A 21,733-nucleotide genomic window follows, 5' to 3' on the forward strand; every position below is an offset into this window, starting at 1 on the left:
AGCCTATTTCAGGCGTTTTTTCCTTATCATATAATTATTTTTTATTCCCACATGCACATAAAATGCCTCGACTAAGGAGAGGGGCAACAAACACGCGATTAGAAGCGAAGCATTTTGTTTTAAAACAGGTGCCTACAACATGTTGAAGTTTTCTAGTCTCACAATTGGCTACAAATTGGTCGCGCTATTTATCGGTGCGATTATTTTCTGGATCGGGATAATGCTTTCAGAAAATTACAAGGACCGTGCAGTTTCAACGAAGTTTGATGGCTCTTGGGTCCCAGGCAGTCAGTTGCTGATTGACAGAAGAGTGTTCGGAACCGACCTGAGGATGGAAATAATGGTAAATTATATTCCACATTGACCATTTTTAAGAGTAAAAAATTGCCTGCGTTTAGGCCAAAGAATCCAATGTACCTCTTCAATTTGCAAGCAAAATCAACGCCAGTAAATTGCATTTCAATGTCACATGCGCCAACTACACGTCCCCATTTGAAATAAGCTACAACAACCTTTACTGGCAAGTGCAAGAGATGAAATCCAGTAAAATTATATACTACATGTACGGCGCCTACTTTGACAGAAGGATTCGCACTGCACCTGCTGTTCACGTCGTAGCTTTTCTCACTAAACTGGAAAATAAAGCTAAAAGACCCTACTGTCAAGTGTGGTTTAACAAGAAACGGAAACCATCACTAGTCAAGGTTGGTTATTAAATAAATTCTAGAAAAATTATTTGCCACATTGAGTGATATTCCATCGTGGTTTTGAATTTATCAAATCCTATTTATGGCCGAATTTGCAAAGTTTGAAAATTTGGGTTTTCTACACAAATTAAGTGGTTCAGTGCATCTCCAGAATAACATAAATTATTATTATGGGGGGGGGGGGGGCAGAGCTAAACTCCAGTTGAGACGACACCCTTATATTCAAGGGGTGAGAAACAGAAGCGAACTTTTTGCAGTTTTTGCAACGGCTATTTTTATGTTTGATATAAAAGGAAAAAATTGTTCTTATAAAAAATCAACAGGCAACGTCATTTGTCAAGCTGTTCCTCGATGGACCGATTCCACACAAAACCATGATACCTTACTTGGTCACCTGCAAGATTCCCTCAGCCATGTCAGGCAAAGTTCCTGCTTCCGTATCTTTGGTTGAAGCACCGTGTGAAAAGGCGACCAACAATCTTCGGGTCATTTACAACCCTTTGCCTGCTGGGGAAAAGAAAAAGGACTTCCTGGTCTGCGTCAAAGCACTCTTTTTGACTTTCAAGCCGCACATGGCGGTCAGGATAGTCGAGTGGATCGAGTTGCTCAAAATTCTGGGAGCTCAAAAAATAGTCATTTACAATTTCCAGGTATAGAATTCTTGTTTTTTTCGTTTTTATAAAATAACTATTTTTAGACTCACAAGAACATAACCCGAGTACTTGACTATTACGCAAGTAAAGATGACTTTGAAGTCGTGCCAGTGACTCTGCCTGCAAATTATACAAATTCGCCTGACTTGGTATCCGACTTTTTGGCTGAAGATTTTTGGTTGCAGTACAAGAACGATGGTATTCAACTAACCGATTGCTTGTACCGAAACCTTTACAAATTCAAATACGTCACCGCTTTGGATATTGATGAAGTTAGTAAAATAAAATATTAATCCTACCTGCTCGACCACTTGATAAAGAAAATTTTCCTACTAATAAACTATATGGAAAATTGATTATTTAAGGTTATTGTTCCCATGAAAAATGAAAACTGGCACGATTTGGTCTACGAAGTGGCAGTGCCAAGAGCTGCTATGCAGCACAAATCATTCGATGCTTTCGTGACGAGGAATACCTATTTCATGGATGACCAAATTGAAAGGCAGGCCTGGTTTCCAGACGTACCGCCGTACATGCACATGCTGCAAAATGTGAACCGCAGGGATTTCCACAACCCTCCTGGTGTTGTAAATCATACGGTCAGTTCAAAGGGTTTTTTCGACGTTCGCAAGATACTTTTCGTCTACTGCCATTACCCCTTATCATGCGTGAATAAAAAGTGCAGTTATCTTACCTTTGACCCTTCGGAATCGCAACTTCAACATTATTGCATTGGCCAGACGAAGAGCGACTGCAATGTCACAGATGGAAAAAATATTGTGCAGGATGTTTCGATGTGGAAATACAAGGACGAGCTTGTTGGAAAAACAAATGATGTTCTTAGAAAAACTGGCTTTCTCAAATAAAAAAGATATCAAATGTCCATCTTCCGCAATTTAATCTTAAAAAATTCCAATGAATCAAGAAAATCCACATTAAAATTTAATTTTAAAAAATTACAAAAATTGCCAAATGATAGAGCATAATTATATATTCACAAACAAAAATAGGTCAAGCTCTGTGTGGTGCTAAAATTTAACTTTATCTCACACACGTTAAATAGAATTGAATGAGATTGTAAAAATATTCCAAAATTAATGACAAAAATAATATAAAAAATGGATTTTAAATTGAATAAAAATTTGGATATTTGGCATGTGTAGAACATCCTGAGCCCATTTTTTTAAAAGAATAAATTAGATGAAAAGTATCATGTTCCATTATAGCAATTTAATTTTGAATTGAAATTTGCAAGCATAAAAAACTTAATATAATGCTGCATATTAAACGGTTAAGAACTAGGAAGTCGAGAAACATTAAAAACATTTGCTGAGTAAAAAATAAAAATAGCTTATCATTGTGCCATTATCAACGTTTGACCCCACCTTTTAAAATGAATAAAAAAAAGGAAGTTTTGAGAGTCTTTTACACTTTAAGTGTTTTGTTATCAGACTCGTTTCCATCCAAAGTTAAAATTCTTAATTAAAAAATAAATTGTAGCATAAAAACCGCTGCCAACGCGACACTAAAGTAAACAATGAACAAGCTTTTACGATGAAATTCCCATTGTCACACGTGCCACTTGGCTGTGTTTTGGGGCTGGGAATTCTTTTGGCCACAAATAAATTTATTTTGAATACGCAAAGGTGCAGTTATGCAGGAGGGGATAATAATTTTGGATTGTAACAGAGTCGAAAATTGATCCATTTGGTGCAAAAAGCTTAAAATTTCAAAATATTAAATACAAAAATTCGTGAAATTAATTTTGTGAAACGGGAAATATAATTTTTTTTTAATTTTTAAAATTTTTCCCCCATCAAATAGCATCATACAAAAATGCTTTTAATCATAATGTTAAGAGATTAAAATTAACGTAATATCTATTTTCTCCATTCAAATATTATTATTATTTATTATTGCTTATTCCTCACAAATCAAGTCATGGAAAAGAAAATAACAAAATATGAAGAAATGGCAACACCTCAGCACAATTTTTATTTAAAAAAATTACACTCTTTCAGAACCTCATTTGTATTTTCAATAAGTTGATCCTTGTACTTCCAAAGTGCAAAATCTTGCACCAATTCATGGTCATCATTGGTGGTTTTACAACCGTCTTTCTTGCGGCCAATACAGTAGTGTTGAAGTTGCGATTCTGAGGGATCGAATGTAAGATATTCGCACTCTTCAGTTAGACACGACCTAGGGTAATGACTGAACAAGGCAAGCATCTTGTCAATGTCAAAGATAGATTTTGAATTCATGACGCCGCCTTCATAACGTCCTGCAGGGTTATGAAAATTGTTTCGATTCACATTTTGCAGCATGTGCATGTAATTCGGTACGTCTGGGAACCAGGACTGACGTTCAATCTGGTCATCCATGAAATATGTATTCCTCGTCACGTATGCAGCAAAGGATTTTTGCTGTTCAGCAGCTTTAGGCAGCGCCACATTGTAGATTAAATCGTGCCAGTTGTCTTCGCTTATTGGAACTGTTACCTTAATTTTAATAAATTTTAGTGATATGAATTGATAATTGGAATTTATTACCTCGTCTATGTCCAAAGTGGCCAAATAGTTAAACTGATATAGATGGCGGTATAAGCAGTCGATTTCTTGAACAGCGTCGTTGACATATTGAAATAAACGTTCCTGCTCCAAAAAGTCCGAAATCAAATCAGGGTTGTTGGGAAATTTCCCAGGAAGCGTCATCGGCACAACCTCAAAGTTACCCTTGCTTGCGTAGAAATCCAGTACTCGGGATACGTTTTCATGGCTCTAATTAGGTTATTTTGTTATACTGAATCAAATCCATGAGATACTTAAAAATAGCCAAATTAAGCAAATTCAAAAATTTACTATATAAAAATACTTAAAATAGCCAATTGATTCTTAAATTGGAAATATTAATTTTTTAATGGTATTACAAAAAAAATAGCTGATTTAAATATTTTTTCATCATTTAAGTCAAATTTTTGATAAACTTTTTTCCTCTTTTTTTCATAGCATACCTGGAAATTGTAAATAACGATTTTTTGCCCTCCCAACAGTTTGACCAACTCGATCCATTCCACTATTCTGACTGCCATGTGCGGTTTGTGAGTCAAAAAGAGTGCCTTGACGCACACTAGGAAGTCCTTTTTCTTTTCGCCAACGGGCAAAGGGTTGAAAATAACCCGCAGGTTATTTGTAGCTTTGTCACACACTTTATCTACCAAAGAAACGGAAGCAGGAACCCGATTGGCCATTTTTGGGGGAATTTTGCAGGTTATTAAGAAGGGGTACATCATACTTTTTCCATTCTTCGCGGGTCTCCACAGCAAGTGAAGGTATGCCTGTAAAATTTTGATATAATAACTTTGTAACATTTCATTGACAAAATTGTAAATGGGTGGGTCGCACGGTAGATATTACATGTGATTACATTCCATAATACAATAAAGCTGCAATAATAATAATAACATAAGCCTGAATTTACCTGGACTATAGTCGGTTGCTGTTTGCCTTCAAACCAAAATTGGCAGTACGGTTTTTTCCTTGGCACTTTCGTAAGAAAAGCCACAATGCGAACGGCAGGTTTGTCAGCCGCGGCGGTCCGATTGTCATAGTAGGCCCCGTAAATGTGGAAAACTGTTTTGCTCGACGGCATTTCTTGGAGTTGCCAGTAAATATTGTTGAAGCTGATTTCGAAAGGTGACGTGAATTGGGCGCAGGAAGCATTAAAACGAGTTTCGTTGGGTTTAATTTTACTCGAAAATTGTATTGGTAGGTTGCGATTGTGTTCCGCTGCCTATGAAAATTGTTAGTGTATTTCATAATTAATATAAGTGAAGTATACCAATTTTAATTTCAGATCATTCCCAAATTCTCTGTGGTCGATCTGCAACTGCTGCAGGTTGATGGGAGTCTCAATACCAATAACCTCCAATGTAGTCACTTGATTTGCATCAGTGTTGAAAATGTCCAGTGGAATAATTAGAAAAATAGTCGAGACGAAAACCAGAGAATATGTTAGGAAACGTTGGTAAGTAGCTAAGCAAAACATTTTTTCTGAACGTTTTACGACTCAACAAACGTGCTTTCTATATTAGAGGGGTTTTTATCATCAAACTTTTCCCCACATTCTGCTGCTTGAGGAAGTGGAAGTGAATATAAAGTTTTTTAATTAGGGAAGGTAAAAATTTTTATTTTCGTTGTTCTTTTAATAACTGTTCTAACATATCCTTGTTATTCTAAAAATATATTGTGAGTATATATTCGTAAAATGAGAATATCACAAAAATTGAAGCGGCTCTGTTAATCGAGAATATCTTTCCTTCCTTCACATAAAATAATGCAGTTAATTAAAAAAATTGAATAATGAATATATAAAATACTAGTTTTAATAAAAAAAAATAACAATTATTATTGTTTCGTCCATAGATCCTCAAAGATCTAGTAATTCAGCGTTGAATTTATGAGGGCAAATACAATCTTACAGTCATGTCAAGTTCTGTAAAGATGATTTTCATGAAATTTTATTTGATTAATTCATGCAAGATTATATAAAAAGATGGCTGTGTGGTTCCATTTTTTTTCGCAACTTTTATTTCACTGCTTCTCCGTTTCATAAAAAAATATAGGGTCATGCTGACCAGTTGGTTTGACCTTTGACTCGCAAGCTCATTGAGATTTTTATCTGCAGCTATAAATAACTTTTGGTAAATTTGTCAACAGACTAATGAGGGAGAATATAATTCAAAGTCCATTTCTGCGTTGAGACGGCGGAATTTTGCACACGCGCCTAAAGTTCCACAAATTTATCGAAACAACATCTTGAATTTAAAATCATACGGGCAGTTCGGCATCAACTCTGCTCATGAGGTGACAAGTGTTAATATTTTTTACAATTTTTTTTTTTTGCGAAAATCACATCATCCCGATCTCTGAAAAATATTTGAGGATATTTGAGTTTATTATAAATTATTTAAATTGTAATATTAAATTAAAAAAATTTCGAGTGATTGGGAAAAAACAAATTTTAATGTCAGTTGAATTCCGCGCTTACTTTGGTTCACAGATATCGACAGGAAAATTTAGAAACTCCCGTAAAAAAAATTATTTTTCAGGCTTATGCTACAGTAAATATGATTGCCCAAGACGGTGTGCTGTTTGTACTGCTGGCCGTGTGTGGCCTCAGCTGGGCCTCTTTGCAGGGAAATATCAGGCCTAAGACATACGTCGACCTAGGCGAGTACAATTTTTCTTCACACCACATTTTGCTCTTATACTAGCAATTATTTTGCTCAAAATTTTCAAACGAAATATGACCAGGTAGTAAAAAGAATTAATTTTAAACGTCATTTATTTTACTTAAAAATAGAGTCACGTTAATTCATTTTTATTATTTTGAGGCGCTTCTCAATCCTCTGTTCTTCTATCTTCTGTCGCAGAAAAAAAGGAAAAAAAATGGTATAATTATTGTTTTCGAGACCAAAAACTCAAAAACTCATTTCAACGCGCTTTATATTGGCAGCCAGGAACACATGCAATCACTCTTTTAGTTTACCTTTCGACATATTCTAAAATTTATTTACATGTTGAAAACTATTTTAAACCTTCAATGCATCAATAATTTATTTTAGCAGCGCACCAATTTGATCTTCGGTCAGTGGCAAAAAAACTTTATGGTTAGCCATTCTTTACGATAAGAGATTTGGTTTTTTTCTGTAGGCGCGGAGGACGTTTATCAATTCAATGGAAATGACACGCACACCGACTTCTTTCGCCTGGTCCTTCACGACGGACCTAACCTTTTGGTCGGAGGCAGAAACTTCTTGCACATTCTCAACTTGACGGACCTCACGGAAACACAGGTGTGCTGTTAAACGTTTCATAGTTTTTTATTTCCATCGATTTTTTTCTGCTTTATTTCTTGATTGGAATAAATATTTGCAGCAGTAAAATCTGCCAAAAAGATAATTAAAAGGATCGATATTAAAATTTTAAAAATAGAGGAGCGCAGGACACTTATCACGGCGCTATCATCGTCTCGTTGTTTAAAAAATATGCTAGAGCTTTAGCTTTTAATTATTTTAATTAAAAGCATTCTGTTGTAGAAAAATTTTATCTTATTAATAATTTTAATATTTAAATAATTTATTTTTCTTTTTTTTTTTAAATTTCTATGCCCCCGTGGGCTCATTTTTCTGAAATGCTTGGTCACAAATTAATGACTTTTTAAAATACTTGCAGAGACTGACGTGGTTTTCGTCCGACAGTGACAAGTTTATGTGTAAGTTAAAGGGCAAGGACGAAGAGAGTTGTCAAAACTACATTCGCGTCCTGACAAAAATTTCACCTGGACGCTACCTCGTATGCGGCACCAACGCCTTCAAACCGATCTGCCGTGAATATTCCTTGCAGGTAACTTGAAAATCTTACCTCTCGCCCTCTTTAAACCTTTCCCTCAATTATTTTATCCCTTTAAGGATTCCCTTATGAACATATGCATAAGGCGCCGTTTAATTTAAGTGGTCTAAAATTTCCTGCAACAAGAACTACAGATTTTCAACTGAAATAATTATGTTTTGCCCAGAAATTATCATTCCCAGCAAACTTAAATGCAGTATTTGGTTTAAAGCCATCCAATTTTCAGACCTCTGGATTTCTGATGGAGAAAGAAACGTCCGGCCAGGGAATTTGCCCGTACAATCCCAAAAGCAACAACACGGCCGTATTTACCAACGGCGAGCTATATTCTGGCACTTTCGCAGATTTTGCAGAAGTAGACTCCCTAATTTTCAGGCAACCTTTTAGAACAAGGCAGTTTGACTCCAATACCCTCAAAAGTAACTAGAAAAATTGTCTTGCAAAAAAAAATAATATTGTATCTTCACAGATCCTAACTTTGTGAGCTCCTTCGCTCACGGAGACTACGTCTACTTCTTTTTCCGTGAGGTCGCCATTGAGAACATCAACGACAAAGAGGTGCGTTTTTCAAAATCATACTAACAAAAAAAATTCATATCCGTATGTCCTATTTATTTCCTTGCACCACTCAATGTAATTTAATTATAGTTGTAATTTTGCATGAAATGAAAATATTGTTACGTTTGAAAAAAACATCTGTCGAAAATAATTTTTGGTGTCTGTGACGATATTATTTTCTCATGATTTTACTTTAACCAGTTTTATAACTTGTGCTTGCAGTCCATTTATTCGAGAGTGGCGCGCGTGTGCAAGTCAGACCGAGGCGGATTTCGATACATTCGAGGCTGCAGGCATTGCTGGACCTCATTCCTGAAGACCAGGCTAAATTGCTCAGTGCCAGGCGATCTCCCCATTTATTTTGACCAAATCCGTGAGTTTACCATTTACTTAATCCCCTATTCTTCTGTATCTTATTTAATTTTTTTTTGACAGAGTCAACGTCAGACCTGATTGAAGGTTCGTATGGCGGATTGAACGGTCAGATCATCTACGCCGTGTTCACCGCTTCCACCAACTCAACAGGCGGGTCGGCCGTTTGCGCCTTCAACATGCAAGACATCTCAGAGGCTTTTGAAGGCACTTTCAAGGAAGAAAGAGATTCTAATTGGCTGCCGGTCGACAACTCGAAAGTTCCTGACCCCAGACCTGGTCGGTGCGTCAACGACTCGAGGACGCTGCCTGAATCGACTCTCAGTTTCATAGAAACGCATTCACTGATGGCCGAGTCGGTCAAAAGCGTCTTTAGACAACCCATTGTCACCCGCACAAGCTCCCAGTATGATTCAATTTGAAAAGTTGAATATTAATTGTAATTTTTATTCCTATAGATTTGTACAAATCGCTGTTGATCCTCAAGTGAAGACGCCAGAGGGCAAATCCCATGATGTACTTTTCATCGGCACTGACAACGGCAAGATTATCAAGAAGGCCGTGAACGCCGAGTCTGCTGAAAACCCAAAGAAACTCGATCTAGTGATCATTGAAGAAATCCAAGTTTTTCCGCCTAGCGTTGCGATCAGAAATTTAAAAGTTGTTAGGGACGATTCTGTTGCGGAGGGCCGACTTATTGTTATTTCAGACTCGGAGATTAAATCGATTAAACTTCATAGGTGCAACAGTGACAAGATTACCTCCTGCAGGTAAATTTAAAATTCCTATGATTTCGGAAAAATTAATGATTGGTTTTCAGCGAATGTGTGGCGCTTCAAGATCCGTACTGCGCATGGGACAATCAGGGTCACAAATGCATATCGATGAAATCGGCGGCGCAATGGAGTGATAATAAGAATTTCCTCCAAAGCATTGCTTCTGGTGTTCACAGCTTATGTCAAAAAATTTAATGGAAAAACAACTGAAACGTTGGATAAGATAAATCACGACACTTATTTTTTTGTACGAATTATTTTATAATATTTACAACTTTTAAATGGTCCGCAAGAGAAGTTTTAAAATCCGTCACTTTTTGTAATTTTTCAATGAAATTTAAAACTAAATTAAAATATTCAATGTGTTTTATTTTAAAAATCCGGTATCTTTAAGAACTGCGTTAGTTCTAGCAACAAGTTTATCTTTGTATTTCCATAGATTAGAGTCTTGAACCAAGATCGTTTTGTTCGTGATTTTGCAATCATTCCTCTGCTGGCCAATGCAGTAGTGCTGCAGTTGATCTTCAGATGGCTCAAAAATTTGATAATCGCACTTTCCATTTAAACACAACACCGGGTAGTGACAGTGCAAGTAAAGCAGCTTTTCAACTTCAAAGAAGCCCTTCGTGTGGGAATTTTTTCCCTCAATTGCCTCAAAGTGAGAATTGTTGCGGTTCACATTTTGCAGCATGTGCATGTACTTGGGAAGCCATGGAACCATGACTGCCGTTCAATCTGGTCATCCATGAAAAATGTGTTCCTGGCCACGTAACCTGCATAAGATTTATGCTGCTGAGCAATTCTTGGCGCTAAGCTGCTATCTTGTAGATCAAATCCCGCCAGTGGTCCGTGCTAACGGGAACAATCACCTTTAATAATCGAAACGAAAAAAATTTAAATATTTTGTTACATTGTGATCGCTTTGTTCCGGGTTTTAATCATTTTGGATTGCAAAAATTTGACATTTTTTAATTTTTCAGTTTACTTACTTCATCAACGTCCAGAACGGTGACGTAGTTGAATTTGTAGAGATTTCGGTACAAGCAATCGGCTTGCTGCATAGCATCGTTTTTATATTGAAAATAATTCGCTTTGGCCATAAAGTCGGATATCAAGTGTCGTGAATTCGGGAACTTCCCAGGAAGCGTTATTGGCACGTGTTTGAAGTTATCCTTTTTTGCGTAATAGTCAAGAACCCGAGTTATATTCTCGTGAGTCTGGAAAGATTTTATATTTAACGATAAATTAAAATATTGTTACAATCTAGCCACCTGAAAATTGTAAATGACAATTTCCTGAGCTCCCAGAATTTTGAGCAACTCGATCCACTCTACTATTCTGACCGCCATGTGTGGTTTGTGCGTCAAAAAGAGTGCTTTGACGCAGACCAGAAAGTCCTTTTTCTTTTCCCCCGCAGGCAAAGGGTTGTAAATGACCCGAAGATTGTTGGTCGCTTTTTTGCATGGTGTGTCGACCAAAGATACTGAAGCAGGAACTTTGCCTGACATGGTCGAGGGAATCTTGCAGGTGACTAAATACGGCAGCATGAGATTGTGTCCAATGGCGCCAAAGGTGAACATCTTTTCCAGTGGCAGTGCCTGTGTAGCTTAAAAATTTAGTTTAATAATATCGGTATAAATTTTCCACGGCGCTTATAATAAATCATATTTATACACGAAGAAACGATATTGGAAGTGAAGAGATCCTCGCTGTAAATTTCTTTATAAATCTGAAAAAGCTCGTTCTCTTCATTTCCATTATTTATACACGTACGCATTAGAAAATTTATAATTGAAAAATATTAAAAATATAACCTTTTTATTTTTTAGCTACACATATAACGAAATACTAGTAGAAACTGCAACTGTCATCAAAATGTCAAACACATTTGAAAAGAAGAACCGAAATTGTACTCTATAATTTTGAATATTTCATTGCCTTTTTTGTGTGATCTTTATCAAAATATAAAAACAACTTTTATTGAATACCTTGACTATTGCTGGTTTCCGTTCGCCGTCGAACCATAGTTGGCAGTAAGGTCTATTGATGTTATCCCATAATTTAGTCAGAAATGCAATAACGCGAACGACGGCAGTTGTTGTCCGGTTGTCAAAGTAAGCGCCATACATGTAGTACTCAACCTTGCTAAATTTCATTTTTTGCACTTGCCAGTAAAGGTTGCTGTAGCTGATTTCGAATGGGGACGTGTAATTGGCGCAAGTGGCATTAAAACGGTATTCTTCGGAGCCAATTTTGCTTGCAAATTGAAGAGGCGCGTGGAATTCTTTAGCCTGAAAATGGATATGAATTTAATAATAAAAGTTTTTTGTATAAATGTTACGAGTTCCAACTTCAAGTCCGTTCCAAATACTCGTTTGTCAATTAGCAACCGACTGTTTGGGTTTCTAGGATCATCGTCTGTCGTGAAAACTGAATGATATCTGAAAAGCGATATTATTTTCCATAAAAAAATCGTAGCGATAATCAGCATGGCCAGTTTCTGCTTTCGACGACTAAATATAGTCAACATATTGAGAGGCTTGTTTCGAAATGAAATGTTGTGCCAGCAAACAAATGGTATCAAATTTTGATAACACACACAAAAAACACGTAAATGAGGAAAGAAGAAGTTTAAAATTCGAGAGACACACCGGAACCACAAGCAGTTCATTTTACACTTGAAAGGCGCACCATGCGGACAATTCACTTTGGTAGCTACAAATTGGCCTTGCTATTTATTGCTGCAATTTTTTCATGGCAAATAATTTTGCTCCTCAACGAGCGCTTATTTTTAACAAAAGACTGCAACCTTCGAAATCCAAACAGTCGGTTGCAGATTTACAAACGAGTATTTGGAAATGAACAGAATTTGGTACTTATTAAAAAATATTAAATATTTTGAATGATAATAGCTCAATTTTTAGGAAAAAGAATTCCACGCTCCTCTTCAATTTGCAAGCAAAATCGACGCCACTAAATTCCGTTTTAATGCCTCTTGCGCCAAATACACGACCCCGTTTGAAATCAAATACAGCAACCTTTACTGGCAAGTGCAAGAAATGAAAGCCAGCAATGTCGTGTACTACATGTATGGAGCTTTCTTTGATAACCGGACAACCACTGCAGCCGTTCGCGTCATTACATTTTTGACGAAAATGGTGAATATCACAAAAAGCCCTTATTGCCAACTTTGGTTCGACGGTAAACGGAAACCAACGATAGTTCAGGTTGTTATGCGCACATTTTAATTTAAAATAAAACTCAAGAAAATTGCAGAATAATCTAATTTTTGCTATCATTTTCTTTCAAAATTAAATTTCAAAATTAAATTTTAAAATTTAAATCTTTCCTGTTATACAGGCATCGCCACTTGTCAAGATGTTTGTCAGCGGGACTATAGAGAAATGTAAAATGCTTCCATACTTGGTCTCTTGCAATATTCCCTCAGCCATGTCAGGCAAAGTTCCTGTTTCCGTATCTTTGGTTGAAGCACCGTGTGAAAAGGCGACCAACAATTTTCGAGTCATTTACAACCCTTTGCCTACGGGGGAAAAGAAAAAGGACTTTTTGGTGTGCGTCAAAGCACTCTTTTTGACGCACAAGCCGCACATGGCGGTCAGGATAGTCGAGTGGATTGAGTTGCTCAAAATTCTGGGAGCTCAAAAAATTGACATTTACAATTTTCACGTATATATTCGAGAAATTCATATAAACTGTTACAGTAAATAATTATTTCAGACTCACGAGAACATTACCAGAGTACTAAATTATTACGCAAGCAAAGGCGACTTTGAGCACGTGCCTATCACACTCCCTGGAAACTTTCCCAATTCTCCACATTTGATATCAAAATTTTTGGAAAAGGTGAAATTGGTTCAATACAAGAATGACGCTGTGCAAAAAACTGATTGCTTGTACCGAAATCTCTACAAATTCAACTACGTCACCACATTGGATACTGATGAAGTAAATAAGGACAACAATGCTGATTTAAATTTACAATTTAATTAAAAAATAGGAGTTTCTTATTATTTTCAATGACGTTACACCACGGGTTGCAGCCCAATTTGATAATAAAATATAATAATCATTTTAGGTAATCGTTCCCATGAAAAAGAACAACTGGCGCGATTTGGTTTACGAAGTGGCTTTACCAAGAGCTGCCGAACAGAACAAATCTTTGGCGGCTTACGTGACCAGGAACACATTTTTCATGGATGACCAGATTGAACGGCAGTCCTGGTTCCCTGACATTCCCAAGTACATGCACATGCTGCAAAATGTGAATAGAAACAAAATCCATGACCCGGTGGTCCGTCAATACAGTAAGCATTCGAAGGCCTTTTTTGACGTTGGGAAGATTATTTTCCTATACGGTCATCGTCCTGTGACGTGTGTAACTGAAGAGTGCGATTATCTAACATTCGACCCTTCGGAATCGCAGCTTCAACACTATTGCATTGGCCGGAAAAGGATTGACTGCAGAAAGAATAAAACAAAAGCCATTGTCAGAGACATTTCGCTGTGGAAATACAAAGATCAACTTGTTGCAAGAACAAATCACGTCCTGAAAGAAATAAATGATTTTTAAAATTAAATATTTAACAATGTGTAGACTGGTATGAAAATCTCTTCGTTTCCAACATTCAATAAATTTTAGTTTTAAATGTCCCACGTTAAGTCTAAAATGTTTGTTAAAGGGCAATATTTCAATTTCTGCAGAAGTTAAATTAAAAAAAATATATTTAAATGTTCTATATTGCAAAATTACAGTTTCTAAAGAAGGGCGATGGGTATCAATTTGAAATAAATACTTGTCGATTTCTGTGAATTTAAAAAAAAAAAATAATATTTTGTGCAGACGCAATTAATTTTACCTTGACTTTTAAAAATGTTTGGAAATTACAAATTTTTTACATAAACATTACACAGAAAAAAATAAGAATTGAATATATTAAAAAATTATATCAAAATAAATAAAAGTCTGAAAAGCTCCAAATGCTGTCAGAATATAAATATTATTTGGCAAAAAATTCGTTCAAGTTCATTTTTTGACAGTTAAAAATATTCAACATATATTGAGCGGGTTGAGTTTCAGTGGTTCAAAATGAAATTCCTCATTGCCATGGGACGCTTAATCTAATGTTGATAACAAAAACCACGTAGGGAAAGAGGAAGCATACTTGAATTAAAAGCTTTTATTTTACACCTGGAAACCACAACATGCGGACAAGTCATTTTGGTAGCTACAAGTTGGCCTTGTTATTTATCATACCAATTTTTTTCTGGCAAATAATTTTACACCTTAACAAGCACTTATTTTTGACAAAAGATTCCAACCCTCGAGATCCAAACAGTCAGTTGCTGATCGACAAAAGAGTATTTGGAAATGAGCAGGGTTTGGTATTTATTTAAAAATATTTGCAAAAAATATTAAATATTTTGAATGATAATAGCTCAATTTTTAGGATAGAGAATTCCACGCTCCTCTTCAATTTGCAAGAAAAATCGACGCCACTAAATTCCGTTTTAATGCCTCTTGCGCCAAATACACGACCCCGTTTGAAATCAAATACAGCAACCTTTACTGGCAAGTGCAAGAAATGAAAGCCAGCAATGTCGTTTACTACATGTATGGAGCTTACTTTGATAACCGGACATCAACTGCAATCGTCCGAGTCATTACATTTCTAACTAAATTAGTGAATGTCAAAAAAAGCCCGTACTGCCAACTGTGGTTCGACGGCGAACAGAAACCAACTCTAGTTCAGGTTTTTATGCACGTTTTGGAGATTAAAAAATATTTTCATTGCGTTTACAACATGTGATATCTTAGGTTCAGAATGCAACACAAATATCTTAATTTTGCAATTAATACACAGGAGTCAATCAATTTGTTTTAAAATAAATAATATATTCACGCATGGAAAAACCATGTTTGCATTCAATAATGACGTTTTTGAAAGCAACGCTTTAAAGGTCCTGGTTTCTATCAGGTGCAGACATCCTGAATGAAGTCATTCTTAAATTTAAAAAATAATGGGAGAATACACTGCAATATTAATTTATTTATTGCAATATTTTTCTTCACTGTTGATTACTTTCAAATTTGAGGAAGAATAGTAATGAAAATGCCCAACTTAAATCCTTACATTTTATACAGGCTTCGCCACTTGTCAAGATGTTCGTCACTGGAAACATTGAGAATAGTAAAATGCTGCCGTATTTAGTCTCCTGTAATATTCCCTCAACCATGTCGGGCAGAATTCCTGCTTCCGTATCTTTGGTTGAAGCACCGTGTGAAAAGGCGACAAACAATCTTCGGGTCATTTACAACCCTTTGCCTGCTGGGGAAAAGAAAAAGGACTTTCTGGTCTGCGTCAAAGCACTCTTTTTGACTCACAAACCACACATGGCGGTCAGAATTGTCGAATGGATCGAGTTGCTAAAAATTCTAGGAGCTCAAAAAATTGTCATTTACAATTATCAAGTATTTAAATATATGATCAAGAAATTTAATTTTTAAATAAAAAATATCATGTTTCAGACTCACGAGAACATAACCAGCGTACTCGACTATTACGCAAGCAAAGGCGACTTCGAACACGTGCCTGTAACATTACCTGGAAACTTTCCAAATTCTCCACAGTTTATATCCGAATTTTTGGCTAATGAGAAATGGTTTCAATACAAGAACGATGCTATGCAGCAAGCCGATTGCTTGTACCGAAATCTTTACAAATTCAACTACGTCACCACTTTGGATATTGATGAAGTAAGATATAAAAAGATCTCAATCCAGTTTTATTCATAGTGAATTTTATTTTTGATGCGTAATTTTAATTCTGTTTTGTTTTAAATTTTATTAATAAATTTACTAATAAATAAACTGGGGAATGCAGCCTTATTTGATGATAAATATACTCATTTATTTCAATTTATTTTAGGTTATCGTCCCCATTAGCAAGGACAACTGGCGCGATTTGGTTTACGAAGTAGCTTTACCAAGAGCTGCCGCAGACAACAAATATTTGGCGGCTTTCTTGACCAGGAACACATTTTTCATGGATGACCAGATTGATCGGCAATCCTGGTTCCCTGGCATTCCCAAGTACATGCACATGCTGCAAAATGTGCACAGAAACAAAGACCATGACCCGGTCAATCATAGGAGAATGCATACCAAGGCGTTCTTTGACGTTGGAAAGATTATTTTCCTCTACTGTCATTATCCTGTGACGTGTGTAAATAAAGAGTGCGATTATCTTACATTCGACCCTTCGGAATCGCAACTTCAACACTATTGCATCGGCCAGGAAAGGATCGAGTGCAGAAAAAATGAAACAAAAAAAGGGAAAAAAGCTATTGTACGAGACGCTACGCTATGGAAATACAAAGATAAACTTGTTGCAAGGACCAATCAAGTTCTTAAAGATACTGGATTTTTAAAATAAAAGTACTGATTTCAATACATATTTTGACTTATAGTTTTTTTCCATATGATAACAAGGAACTAATTTTTGATGAAAACGTCCTAGACACAGAGATATGAAACTTATTTGAATAGGATAAAAAAAATGAATTGTTGGCTTTATTTAAAAAAAAAAACACCTTTTTTATGTCCATAAAAGGAGCTTCATCGCTATGAAATAAGATCATATAAGAAAAGCTATGAAATCCTCAGTTTTTTAACCTTTGATGATAGTCTCGAATTTCTAATTTTGAGACTCTAATTGTTCCCCTTTCAACAGGTCAATCAAGCAAGGAGCTACGCAAATAGCGCCGTGCTCTAATCACAAAACGAGAGCGTTTAAGTTGGCCCCGCGTGTTCTGATTTAGCCGTCGATTTATGTACCCATACACTAGAAGTGTCTGTGTAAAATTATTCCATGCAGCACATAGATAAACAAGCTCTCCGGAGGGTGACGTCAAGCCACACTTGAGAGCAAAAGTGCGGAGAGTCTGCTGGACTTCCACTTGTGCTCCAGCAGCGGCGGCGGACGGAGGAAATCGTATTTTTTGACACAACCCGAGAAACTTCACTTCGCCTCCGGAGCTCCAAGGGTGCAACAATATCATGAAGGCGTCCGGAGGCACCGAGTACCACGCGCTCGCCATGAACTACGTCATCATCCTCCTGCTCCTCGCAATCGTATACATTTTGTGGCACACGCTGTGAACCCAGAACAAAGGTGAGAGAAAATATACAAGTTTGTTTTAAATTGTTTACTTATTTTATTATACAAATCGCCCCTTGTAACTTCAAAAGTTACAAATCAAGGGAGTGAAAATTATTGGCAATCAAATTTAGTAGTTCAATATGTATTTTATTTCTGTGGTTTCTCCTTTTAAGAAGCAATTTAGTTCATAATTGACTCAAATTATCAGGCTAATCCAAACTAGATTTCAATATAGTGGAGATTTGCAATTTTTTTTTTATTAATTTTATGCATTATGTTCGAGAAAAAGAATTAATTTATAATTTCTAAATTTCGAGCTGCACAATTACTTGAAAGAACTCCATTTCGATTCCTGATTTAAATTCGAAAGCAATTCAAACAGATGCTATTTATTTATATTTTATCCTTGTTCGGGTTTCAAAATTTTTTTGAAGTAAAATAATTTAAGACTTTTAATAGCCTCACTGCAAAATTTTCGTTATCAAATTGTAGTTTCCTCGTGAAGTAGAATCTTTTTTCTTTTGGTAATTAGAGTATTCATAGTACATACTATAAATACAAACATTATGTTGATGAAAAAAGTTGAAAAGTCAGTGAGGTGATGCTAAAAACTAAAGTCCACTTAAAATGTTTCTTACTTTTATTTTTAGAAGTCAAAAGAATAACAAAATTTAGTTAGAATTTAATGAAAATGCACTTTTGAAACGCAGTTCCACTTGTATTGAGGAAACTTTTACTGGGGAGACTATTTGCATTTGAGCGCGACGACAACTTTTTTTTTGAGAACGCTTATCTATAAAATCTTTTCTAAAAGAAAAGTATATTCAATAAATTTTAAATTTTTACGGCGTAAATTACAACGAAAATTTTCTTTAATATAATGAAAACCTTTTCAATAAATAAACTCGTTTTAATTGGAAAAAATAATTAAAATACACCTTTAGTCCTAAAATGTATTTGAAAAATGACATATCCCATTCAAGTTGAAAATATACAGCAATTAGATGAGATGTTGGTGCTTTGAAAATAAATTTTAGAACCTTTTCCTCTTTATGAATTTTTCGTTTAATTGGAGCCTGTGACATTTCTTTAATATTAACTACTTAACTAACCATTTCCGGACGCTTCGATCCAAAATGTGCAGATGATATTTATTTCGCAAGTCACGTGATTGGGACGAACGCCAAAAATCTTCAAGAGCATAAGAAACTGCCTGTAATACAGAGCCAGAGGAAGCGTTTGTTGATCTGAAAATGAAAGGACGCATGGCAGCTCATTCATTGACTTGCTTCAGCTTATTCCAGACCTTTCTGTATTGTGAATTTACGTTCAATCGACCTTTTGTAATCAAAAATATAATTTTCTAGAACTTATTAATATTATTTGGAAATGAAATTTTAAATAAGTCTAGTTCTAATTTAGACAGAAAAATTTAAAAAATGCATTTTGTTGGACCACTTAATTAGATGATCATGGAAATGAAGAACGGGCTTTTTTTCTTCGTTGTAAAAATGTATTTATTTTTATGAAAAAAAACGACGCCCTTTTGAATAAAAACAATGTTTTACAACGAGGAAAAAGCCCAAGATCTTCATTTCCAATGAAAAAGTGACAAAACTTATATTAAATTTAATTTAGTCATCTCTATCAAAACTGCACTAGCTTGATTTCAATTTATTAAAACCAAAAGCTGAATTGAAAAATGGCTTAAATAAACCTTCCAGAAAAGGAAAACTCCACATCCTTTTGTCAATCATCGAATAATCATGAGAGGAAAATATGTTTAATGTTTTACATCTAGCTGATCGAAGGTGGACGATTCTATAAACATCTGGCTTTATAAAAATATCATACAACACCGCTGGACCGTTCTTTGGAGCTGTTGGCGCAGGGCGATCTAAAAATAAGAAGGAGGCGCGCTTCTCTCGTAGAAATGTAAGTGAAAACTCGAAATTCTTCGACATATTGGCCAGCTCTGGCCGGAGAGATATTATTAAATCGGCGGCACTGGTGGGTGCAAAAAGAGGGAAAGGAATTCGTGCAAAATTATCTCCAAGCGAGTATAACATTGATTTACTAGATTTAAATTATTAGGTCCGTGGACGATAATCAAAGATTTATTGTAAGAGACGAGAGTAATATTCATAAAATTTGATTTCATTTCATTCCTATCAAAAGGTTTCATTAAATTTTCGTAAATTTATTTTCAATTAAATCGGAAAATATAATTAGCAAAAATTTGAAAGCTAAATCATTTCTGGGTGTGTCGTAAGCCATTTTTAATTTGTGATTTGGTTGACCATTTAAAATAAAAATAAAACGCAGCAAAAGTAAAAGTCGCTTTTAAATGAAATTAATATTATTTTAAATGCAGCAATGCAGCCCTAAGTTAAAAGCAAATCATAGTGATCAATGTTGGGGATATTTCAGATTATTGCGCACGGATTATTGCCATTATTGATAGTAAAACATCATACAGCATTGTATAAACATTGATTACTAGGATTTAGTCATGGAAATGGAACGATACAACGTCTTCTCGGAATTTTTCAATGAGAGCACATTATCTAAATCTTCATAAAATAAAATCTGACTACTCTAAAAATAAGGAATTCGGAACTTTCAAATATGAAATATTTACATATTTAAATTATTTTCAAACCTTAAGAGTGAGATGGGTCGCTGGACTTTGTCCAAAAGGAATTCGTCCGAAAATGCCTCTTCGGACTTCTTCCCCAAGGGGGCGATGCGTGACGGCAGGTCACCAAGGGTCACCAATGGTATTTTCGACAATATCACATTCCTTTTGCTGAATAGCAAATCGAAAGTGTTTGTAATAAACACAGAGTCAATGTTGGAAACAAATCAATAAGTTTGTATTCAGAATTTTTTATAGTTTATAATTTTACTTATAAAGATATATGTATTTTAAATACTACAGCAAACCTTGGTCATCAGCTCTGTTATGTTGACAAAAAAAGGTTGTCTCCTGCCAGAGCCATAAGGCCCCATGGCTCTGAGGCCAACATAATTTTTGGACTGCAGGAGAAGAAACTACGTGCCGAAAGCATTTGATACTCTTTCAGCTTTTTTGGTACATTAAAAAATATGAAATACATTAAATACATAAATTTCTCCATTCACTTAACGAGTGGGAAGAAAGACGAGCAAGGGGAAGCTCCATAAAGAATAAAACGTCACCAAAACCACCATTAATCTATTTTTCTGATAGAAAATGCAAAAAAAGCTTCTGTATTCAAAAGTGTCACTACAAATGATGTTGTTTGTTCAAATGCACGTGTAAGAAATTTGTTGGCGAGACTCGCTCACACTTTTGGGGAACGAGACACAAAGCGGCGGTTGATAAAGAGCCGCGCCGTCAAATTAAATCACGCTTGCGGCACCTCCGACAAAAAGTCTTTGAAGTGCTTCTAATTTGCGAGTTGTTGCCAAGCGACACTCTCGCGTCACCATGGTGATTCTTCTTGGACCTCTTAATTAACTTTGGATCGGCTCACATGTTTTTTATTTTAATAAATAAATCTCCGAGAGATATTATATATTATGAGATGTGCTGAAGGACAGACTCAGGAAAACGGGGTCGAGTGAGTTGAACAAAATTGACGCGTCACGCGCAGCAGGTGCATATTTTAGTATAAAACGGATGCTTAAAAATTGAAAAGTTATATCTGACCCAAATACAAAAGTGGAGCGGGATGATTATTTGGTTTGATCTATTCTAGACGAAGGAGTGAAAATTTTTAGATCGTCAAAATTCCATTGACAAAAATTGTGGACTTTGCAGCCTTTCAAAGTCCCAAAGGTTTATTGATTGCTTTAATTTTAAACTGAAAATTTTTGGGAAAAGGTTGAAGAATTGCAAAATTTATTAATTTTGTTTATAATTGTGAATTCCTCATTGCAAAAGAGTTTTCCTATTTTTATTTGTATTTAGAAAACTCATTACCAGCAAAGTTAGTGACGCAGAAAGCTGTCAGCAATGATCTCAGCGATCCCGAGGCCGTGCGGCTGCTCCTGACACGAAATTTGCATTCCAACTTTGAGGGCTCAAAA

General features: G+C 35.6%; 4 protein-coding genes across 4 annotated transcripts; 2 read left to right on the plus strand and 2 right to left on the minus strand.

Moving 5' to 3' along the window:
* The first annotated feature begins 34 nt into the window (after nt 1–34).
* Nucleotides 35–2,226, plus strand: LOC132204648 (uncharacterized). The gene is made up of 5 exons (XM_059633270.1): nt 35–343; nt 399–704; nt 1,031–1,357; nt 1,405–1,632; nt 1,726–2,226. The coding sequence occupies exons 1-5, from the start codon at nt 140–142 to the stop codon at nt 2,224–2,226; spliced, it is 1,566 nt and encodes a 521-aa protein (XP_059489253.1). The 5' UTR covers nt 35–139.
* A 1,115-nt stretch (nt 2,227–3,341) lies between these two features.
* On the minus strand, nt 3,342–5,405 carry LOC132204532 (uncharacterized). Its single transcript, XM_059633082.1, has 5 exons — nt 5,201–5,405; nt 4,841–5,152; nt 4,374–4,697; nt 3,913–4,140; nt 3,342–3,861 (listed from the first exon to the last, which is right to left on the minus strand). The coding sequence occupies exons 2-5, from the start codon at nt 5,009–5,011 to the stop codon at nt 3,355–3,357; spliced, it is 1,230 nt and encodes a 409-aa protein (XP_059489065.1). The 5' UTR covers nt 5,012–5,152; nt 5,201–5,405; the 3' UTR covers nt 3,342–3,354.
* A 726-nt stretch (nt 5,406–6,131) lies between these two features.
* Nucleotides 6,132–9,835, plus strand: LOC132204268 (semaphorin-1A-like). Its single transcript, XM_059632663.1, has 10 exons — nt 6,132–6,225; nt 6,471–6,591; nt 7,075–7,217; nt 7,597–7,767; nt 8,000–8,192; nt 8,243–8,331; nt 8,554–8,704; nt 8,767–9,109; nt 9,162–9,473; nt 9,524–9,835. Exons 2-10 carry the CDS (start codon nt 6,489–6,491, stop codon nt 9,672–9,674), a joined length of 1,656 nt encoding a protein of 551 aa, XP_059488646.1. The 5' UTR covers nt 6,132–6,225; nt 6,471–6,488; the 3' UTR covers nt 9,675–9,835.
* A 319-nt stretch (nt 9,836–10,154) lies between these two features.
* LOC132204649 (uncharacterized) lies at nt 10,155–11,061 on the minus strand. Its single transcript, XM_059633271.1, has 3 exons — nt 10,751–11,061; nt 10,469–10,696; nt 10,155–10,331 (listed from the first exon to the last, which is right to left on the minus strand). The coding sequence occupies exons 1-3, from the start codon at nt 11,057–11,059 to the stop codon at nt 10,155–10,157; spliced, it is 714 nt and encodes a 237-aa protein (XP_059489254.1). The 5' UTR covers nt 11,060–11,061.
* Between the last annotated feature and the right edge of the window lie 10,672 nt (nt 11,062–21,733).

The sequence above is a fragment of the Neocloeon triangulifer genome, unplaced genomic scaffold (genome assembly GCF_031216515.1).
Source record: "Neocloeon triangulifer isolate White Clay Creek 2 clone unplaced genomic scaffold, ASM3121651v1 ptg000022l, whole genome shotgun sequence".
In the NCBI taxonomy this organism is placed as follows: domain Eukaryota; kingdom Metazoa; phylum Arthropoda; class Insecta; order Ephemeroptera; family Baetidae; genus Neocloeon; species Neocloeon triangulifer.

Excerpts from the sequence above, each read along its gene's own strand:
- LOC132204268 (XM_059632663.1), top strand. The coding sequence starts at position 6,489 with ATGATTGCCCAAGACGGTGTGCTGTTTGTACTGCTGGCCGTGTGTGGC. Across the intron at positions 8,193-8,242 it reads TGACTCCAATACCCTCAAAA|ATCCTAACTTTGTGAGCTCC; the intron begins GTAACTAGAAAA and ends GTATCTTCACAG. Across the intron at positions 9,110-9,161 it reads GTCACCCGCACAAGCTCCCA|ATTTGTACAAATCGCTGTTG; the intron begins GTATGATTCAAT and ends TTATTCCTATAG.
- LOC132204649 (XM_059633271.1), bottom strand. The coding sequence starts at position 11,059 with ATGTTCACCTTTGGCGCCATTGGACACAATCTCATGCTGCCGTATTTA. Across the intron at positions 10,697-10,750 it reads TTGTCATTTACAATTTTCAG|ACTCACGAGAATATAACTCG; the intron begins GTGGCTAGATTG and ends AAATCTTTCCAG. Across the intron at positions 10,332-10,468 it reads CCGTTCTGGACGTTGATGAA|CACGGACCACTGGCGGGATT; the intron begins GTAAGTAAACTG and ends TGTTCCCGTTAG.
- LOC132204648 (XM_059633270.1), top strand. The coding sequence starts at position 140 with ATGTTGAAGTTTTCTAGTCTCACAATTGGCTACAAATTGGTCGCGCTA. Across the intron at positions 344-398 it reads ACCTGAGGATGGAAATAATG|GCCAAAGAATCCAATGTACC; the intron begins GTAAATTATATT and ends GCCTGCGTTTAG. Across the intron at positions 705-1,030 it reads GGAAACCATCACTAGTCAAG|GCAACGTCATTTGTCAAGCT; the intron begins GTTGGTTATTAA and ends AAAAATCAACAG.
- LOC132204532 (XM_059633082.1), bottom strand. The coding sequence starts at position 5,011 with ATGCCGTCGAGCAAAACAGTTTTCCACATTTACGGGGCCTACTATGAC. Across the intron at positions 4,698-4,840 it reads AGCAACCGACTATAGTCCAG|GCATACCTTCACTTGCTGTG; the intron begins GTAAATTCAGGC and ends AAAATTTTACAG. Across the intron at positions 3,862-3,912 it reads CCACTTTGGACATAGACGAG|GTAACAGTTCCAATAAGCGA; the intron begins GTAATAAATTCC and ends ATTAAAATTAAG.